General features: G+C 35.1%; 1 protein-coding gene across 1 annotated transcript; it reads right to left on the reverse strand.

The window, feature by feature from the left end:
- Positions 1 to 235: 235 nt before the first annotated feature.
- Positions 236 to 4,503, reverse strand: HELRODRAFT_193005 (hypothetical protein; the record flags this gene model as incomplete). Its single annotated transcript, XM_009025324.1, has 6 exons — positions 236 to 306; positions 690 to 890; positions 1,258 to 1,487; positions 2,326 to 2,549; positions 4,059 to 4,175; positions 4,480 to 4,503. 6 exons carry the CDS (start codon positions 4,501 to 4,503, stop codon positions 236 to 238), a joined length of 867 nt encoding a protein of 288 aa, XP_009023572.1.
- Positions 4,504 to 8,127: the final 3,624 nt, after the last annotated feature.

Raw genomic sequence — 8,127 nt, forward strand, 5'->3', positions numbered from 1 at the left:
TCTTTGTACTCATCATTATCATCATCGGTGGAAAATTATAAACACGTAAGAGATAAAAGTTATTTATAAATTTAATTGAGCGATAATTGCTTCAAAATGGATTCCTAAACTGAAATTAACTTTTAATCTGACTTACAAAAAATAATTTTTGGACAACATTTAATGACGATGACGATGAAATTTATGATGATAAACATTATAACGACGATAAGACGATGACAAAAACAAATACATTTTATTGACATGCATAAGAAAAATGATCACAAAACGCCGACAGCCCAATGGTAACAATGGTAGCATCCAACTCTTCAATTGATTGTCATCTTAAACTGCCTAGATCCCAAATCATGCGACACAGACAACAACACACAACACACAATGAAATAATTGCTGTCAGATGCACTTCATGTAAAAACTTCTATGAAAAAAATATTAAGCTCTCGCATAAACAACCTAGCAATCAGCATAAAATTAGGCACAAACTACAAGAGAAAGAAAGAGAGAGAGAAAAAAAATTAATGAAAAAGAAAAAAATAGAAAAAGAAGAGGGAGAGAGGAAGAAAATGCAGTGGTTCGATTAACCGGCTTCTATCAGATCCGATCCCCACGACTCACTCACACATATTAAAACGCCTACACACAAGCGAAATGTACACTCAAAGAAAAACAGACATGTTGTAGAAACCGACCTGCCCAGCTAGATGAACAATCCAAGTCCGCTATATTGGACCCCCCTTGGTCGTACGCGCGGCGATCCTCACTAATCCACCGATCTCTTTCGCAGGTGAATTGGAATTTCTCTGAAGTCCCATTACATCCAGTCCACGTGACCGATCCCATCCTTTGAACCCACTGTCCCGGAGACGCCACTATATCCGCACATCCCTGCACTGAGGTTGTCACGATGATGATGATGATGATGATGATGTCGGTTGCGCTCGTGTTGATGATGAAGTTCATGATGATGATGGCTGTGTTTGTTATGATGTCTACGATGGTGAACCATATTCACGCCTTAACCAATCAACTAGTTGTGAAAGTATTTGAAAAATTAATCAAATCATAAATTAAACCTTAAAATTATTCAATCAAAATTCAACCAACCAACAAACGCCAAACAAATGAACAACCAGTCAGAAATCAACTAACAAACATTAAACAACCAACCAGAAAACAAACACCAAACAAATAATCAAGAACCAATCGGAAAACAGCCAACGGACGCTAAACGGCCAATCAGAAATCAATAAAACTCACGGGCATATTTCAAAAGGAAATAAACTGGAGGTGATTTTTTCTCGACAGCACCATTATTATTATTATTATTATTGTTGTTGTTGTTGTTGTTGTTATTATTATTATTACGAGAAGATGGTGGATGATAAGCAGCGGCGTGTATGAGTAGGAGGACCGTGTCGGACTGAGAGGCAAAGACGTTTGAATGTTTGCGCTCGTTGGCGCAAATCGTGTTGAAACTTGCCACATTGCTGTGTGTTTGTGGTAGATGTGTGTTTGAATGTGTGTGATTGTGTGTATAGATGTGTGAATGTGCGTGAATGTGTGTTCGGATGTGCGTGAATGTGTGTTTTATTTGTGTGTTTCATTTGTATTTGTGTGTAGACGTGTGAATGTGTCTTTAATTGTGTGTGAATATGCGTGTGTGTGTGTGTGAGTATGTGTGTGTGTGTGGATGTGTGTTTTATTCGTGTGTAGATGTGTGTGTGTGTATGTGTGTGTGACGTTCTTAAATCTATTAAGCAATTAATTCATGCGCCTTCACGTCAAACAGCCAACCACCAGCCAACATGTCAAATCACTTATTCATCGGTTCAATTTTTGTGCTTTTTCATTCATTTTCTCTCTTTTTTTTACTAATTCATACTTTGTGCATTCATATTTTACGATTGTATTTCATTCAAATTGAATTATACCTAATTAATTTATCAAGCACTCTATTTTTCATTCTTTTATTTCTTCATTATTTTTCAATCAATCAATCAATTCATTTTCCGTTAACCAACCACATCCCACTAACCAACCGATTAATTTTTCAATAGACTGACCATCCAAGCAACTAACCAACTGACTGACCAACCAACTGTCTAGCCAATTGACCAACTGGCTGACCAACCAACTGACTAACCAATTGACCAACCAACTGACTAGCCAATTGACTAACCAACTGACCAACCAACTGACCAACCAACTGACTAGCCAATTGACTAACCAACTGACCAACCAACTGACCAACCAAATGAACAACCAACTGACCAACCAACTGACTTACGAACATGACAAACTAACCTGTCTTTAACACCAGCGAACATCTGACAGTGCGTCTGCTCACCATGTTTCTTCTCTTCAGAACTATCTACCGAGAAATCTATCAGCTGTAAAAATATTCTTTGACCGCGGGGGGCCATCAAGACCCAGGGACTGCTTTCCAATCCACACCCCGTCTCTTCCGTGGCCACGTTGCCGAGGTATCCCACGCTATTTTCTCGCGTCAAAATTACGTGAGAAGGATTTTGTTGTTGTTGCTGCTGTTGCTGTTGTTGTTGTTGTTTGGAATGAGTAATTTGATGATGATGTTGTTGATTGTTGTTGATGTTGTTGTAATTGTAGCAGGCCTGCGACTCGCGGGAGACAACTGAATGGAATGATGGTCAGTTGATTTGTTGATGGATTGAAGGAGTGAATTTTTGACTGAATGGCTGACTGATTGATTGATTACATGACTGATTTTGTATTTGATTGAATGATTGAATGATTAAATGAATGAATGAATGATTAAATGAATGAATGAATGAATGATTGATTGATTGATTGATTGATTGATTGATTGATTGATTGATTGATTGATTGATTGATTGATTGATTGATTGATTGATTGATTGATTGATTGATTGATTGATTGATTGATTGATTGATTGATTGATTGATTGATTGATTGATTGATTGATGACTTGATAAGTTAGTAGGTTGACAAATTGAATGAGGTGACACTTAATTCACCGAAATATTGCCAGTTTGTAAGATTTTCTGGACTTTAGCTCCAAATACGAAGCAAAAATAAAAAAACAACAACTACTGATAAGAATAACAACAACAATAACAACAACAACAACAACAATAATAATAAAAATAATAATAAATTTGTAAAGAAGTAGGTTCTGGTGGGTCTAAGGGAGGCATAAAAATGACAACCATAACAATAAATAAACAAGCGTTTGTTGTTGTTGAGTACCTGTGGTGATGGTAGTACTACTACTACTACTACTACTACTACTACTAGTAGTAGTAGTAGTAATAGTAGTAGTAATATTAGTAGCAGCAACAGCAATTGTATTTGTAGTAATAGTAGTAGTAGTAGTAGTAGTAGTAGTAGTAGTAGTAGTAGCAGTAGTAGTAGTAGTAGTAGTAGTAGTAATAGTAGTAGTAGTAGTAGTAGTAGTAGTAGCAGTAGCAGTAGTAGTAGGTAGTAGTAGTAGCAGTAGTTGTAGTAGTAGTAGTAGAAGTAGTATTAGTAGTAGTAGTAGTAGTTGTTGTTGTTGTTATTGTAGTAGTAGTAGCAGTAGCAGTAGTTGTAGTAGTAGAGTAGCAGTATTAGCTGTTGTTGCTGTGATGTTTATTGCATTACTTTCAGAGTGTTTCAATTGTGTTTATGGAAAGACATCATTATATTTTTCAGTTTTTTTTTCTAGTTGATGCATTTGTCGTGTTAGTGTCAAAATCTTGCTGTCATTGAAGTGGTGTTCTTCGTTGTTTTATTTTTTTAAGTTTGATCTGTGTTCTTAATGCAATGTTGATGATGAATTTTTGTCGTGGCGTTGATGTGATGTTGTTGACATTATTGCTTTTATTATTATTGTTATTGTTGTTGTTGTGTTGTTTTTGTTGTTGCTGTCATGTTTTAGGCGCATGGTACATCATTCTTGGTTGTCGGGAGTCAAGTACATTGTACTCAAGTTGACTTGTAAATATGTACTTGTCATGTGTACTTATTATACTGATTTGATAAATAATTCGGAGCATTGATTATAAATCTCTTGTCGGACCGCATTACTGTTGTTGTTGAAGCTGTTGTGTTTGAAGTTGTTGTTGTGGTTGTTGTTTTTGAGGTTGATGTTGTTGTGTTGATGTAATTGTTGTGCTTTGGTGATGAGATACAGTCGCTGATGATGTTATGTTGCTGTTGTAAGAGACATTTTCGTTGTTGTCAACGAGATTTTGATTTATTTTGAAAGTTGTTGTCGTGATTGTCTCTTTGTTGTTGTTTTTTTTTGGTTGAAATTGTAGTCATTGTATTTTTTGTGTTGCTTTGTTAATGTAAATTAACTGTTGTGTGTTTTTGCTGGTAGGCACAGATTTCTGTGTCACCTATATAGTTGTCGTTTAGTTGTGTGCTGTCACCAGAGCAGGTTGTCATATTTTTCATTTGTTGTAGTTATTTTGGGTCGTGGAAAGTTTTAAAAATACTTCAGACAGGAAGAGAAACGCCATGTTGTCGCGACGGTTCATTTTTGTAATTTAATGTTTCTGACTGTGGGTGCCAACTAAAAATTTATCGTTTTCAGGCGCACTGCCCAGTGTCAAAGTACGCAAGTAAGTAATCTATGTGCGTGCAAAATGCTTGTGTACAACATTTGTATATGTGTAGATTTGTAAGTTTTTGTTTGTTGTATTGTATGCTCCCGTAACTGCTGTTTGTGTTTGCATGTTGCATGCCGTGGTTTGTTGTATGTTTTTGTATGTTGTTGTTTGTTGAAAGTGCTGTTGTTTTTGTATGTACGTTACAGGCTATTGATTGTTGTACGTTTTGTATGTTGTATGTTTATTTGAAAAAATTTAATACGCCACGCAAACACACACACGCACACTCACACACACACGCACACACACACACACACACACACACACACGATACACAGCCAAAGAAACGTACTAGGTACACAGACGTATGAGGCCTCGAGGAAACCTCTGATGGATTGCAGGCAGGCGTATCTGCCCTTGCTCTTCTCCACGAGGAAATCCATTATTGAGTTGACCTTGACCTCGCATGACCTTCACGAAGGTTAAATGTTTTTTTAGGGTTTTTGTTTTTAGTTGTTTGCTTATATATTTGCGTTTAATTTAAGTTGAAGTGAAATTTATAAAAAAAATATAATAAATGGAATAGTGATTTTTTGTTTAAATCAAGAACTTTATAGAAAAAAAATCTATAGGGACAAAATAAATTGAAAATAAAAAAAACAATATGTCAAACAAATCAAGCAAGCAGCCAGTCAGCCAATCAGTCATCAGACCAACCAACCATCCAACCGACCAACCATCCAACCAACTAAACCAACCAACCAACCGACCAACCAACCGACCGACCAACCAACCAACCATCCAACCATCTAACCAACCAACCGACCTTCTTCCAGAGCATTGCCTATCGAAGTATGGCAGGACATCGACCTGGCACGAGGAATCCACCAAATTGGATTCCTTCAAACACTCCCCCTTTCTCATCCGTCCATATTTGGCCGTTACCATGACGACCACCATGCCTGTTTGCTGGGCGGGTCCACTTTTAGAAGTAGCCGCAACGAGGGGTGTGCAAGACGCTTTAAAGCTCTGAGTTTCGCACAGTTCTTTTGTGTGGGTTATTTGGAATTCTGAATATAAATACAAAATAGTTAGATCATAACGTGAAAAAGTGATGGAAAAATTTCTGGATTGAAATACACGCAAAATCAGGTATGAAGAAAATAATTGGTGTGGCGATATTTAGTGAACTAATTTTTGATAATCTCATTGAAAATTTTAATGAATAATGGCAATTAAAATGTTTCCGATTATTTTAAAAACAACAAAAACAACAACAACATAATAAAAATAATTGTAATAATAATAACATAACAATAACAAATCAAAAATAACATTAAAACGACAACAACAACAACAACGATACATGAATGAAACTGACGAAGATAACAAAGAACATTATCAATCTACCCACATGATTTTAAAGAACTCAATAAAATATTAAAATAATCTATCAAAGCAACACCAACATATTTTTAAATATCCTATACATATAAACACACACACATTCAAACACACACACACTCTCACACACACAGAAACACACACACATATACATGTGTGTGTGTGCACACACATATACATGTGTGTGTGTGTGTTAGTGCCGAAGAATTTTTGGCACGCGTTTATCATCTTGAGAAGTAAATAGAAATTATGTGAGCCGTTGAATGGCAGAAGAAATGAAAGGAGAGATATAGAGAAATAGAAGATAAAAAGGAAGAGAAAGAGAAAGAGGTGAAAAAAGTGTTACAGAGAGAAAGAGAAAGAAAGAAAGAGAGAAAGAGAAAGAAAGAGAACGAGAGAAAGTAACAAAGAGGAGGAAGGAAACAGAGAAAAAAGAAAGGAGAATGGGGATAAAGAGAGATAGAAGGAGATAGAAACAATAAGATAATGAAAGAAAATGAGGGAAGGAGAGAGAGAAAGAGAAAGAGAGAGAGGACAAGAAAAGATAGTGGAAAAAAGAGAAAGATAGAAAAGAAAGAGGATTAGGTATTTTACTTTTTTTTAAATGAATATGAATGAGCAGTAAAATGGATGGACGGATGGATTAGCTGGAGGATGAAAGTTTAATCGTATGAATGAATAAGTGAATGGATGAGTGAGTGGAAGATTTAACGAATAAAAAAAAGTATAAGAAGCAAATGAATGAATGAACGAATGAAGGAAGGAAAACATGTCGCCATCAGAGTATTTTATTAGGTAGCCGAGTTATGGAAAAAAAATAAATAAACAATTTAATTAATAAAAAAATTGATAAATGTATTAATGAATGCATTAAAAAATGAATAGATGCAAATTAAGTGAATGAATTAGTAAATGAATGATTGAACGAACGAACGAACGAATGATCGATTGATATGAAACAAACGGATGAAAGAAATGATTATTGTGGGAAATTTAGAAACAAAACCACGTGGAACAAAATAAAAAATGAAACGAGCAGGCAGAAGAATAAATAACGATTGACTGATTGATTAATCGGTTGATTGATTGATTGATTAATAGATTGACTGATTGATTGATTGATTGATCAATCGGTTGATTGATTGATTGAATGATTGAATGATGGAAGAAATAATGCAAGTGCAAATATAAGCGCGTCATTCCTTCATTTAGACAGACACCCATATGTATGGCGTCTGTTGGAATATACATAAATAAACAAATATATCTGTTAAAGCACGCTCACACGCATACAGGCACGCACTCACACGCATATACACACACTCACACACATACAAACGCACTTACTCACATACATACAGACATATACGTACCAATACGCAAAATACACGGGCAACATTGGGTATGTATTGTGGTATTGCAGCAATCACATGACGGGCCAAGCGATAGGATGAATTATACATAAGCCCGAGTCAAATGTTTTTCTTTCTTTTTTTATGTCCTGTTATTTTTATGATCTGTGTTTATTTAGTATTTATTTTTATTCTTCGTGTCGTCCGTTGTTCTTTGTATTTTTACTATTATTATTATTTTTTATTTCGTGACCTTTGTTTATTTTTTTATTTTTTTTATAATTTTCATTCTTTGTTTTTCTGCTGTCTTTTCGTCGTGCACAGATGTATTTTAATATCTTTGATTATGAATATTTATGAAGTATTCTCTCGCGTTTAATAAGAGTTACTACTATCACTACAACTACTATTACTACTACTACTACTTTTACGACTACTACTATTTTTACTACTACTACTACTACTATTTTTACTATTACTACTACTACTACTACTAGTACTACTACTACTACTACTATTACTAGTACTACTACTACTAGTACTACTACTACTACTACTATTACTAGTACTACTACTACTACTACTACTGTTGCTGCTGCGGCTACTGCTAGTACTACAATGAAAAATTATGATGAATAACGATAGACGTTATAATCATCATTTCTTCATTCACGACATTTATTAATTTGGCAAGCGTTTGGCAGAAACTTTTATTTTCCAGCGAATGCTGTCTATCTATTCATCGTCTATTCATTCATTCATTCATTCATTCATTCAT

Source organism: Helobdella robusta, assembly GCF_000326865.2.
Source record: "Helobdella robusta unplaced genomic scaffold HELROscaffold_41, whole genome shotgun sequence".
Lineage (NCBI taxonomy): Eukaryota > Metazoa > Annelida > Clitellata > Rhynchobdellida > Glossiphoniidae > Helobdella > Helobdella robusta.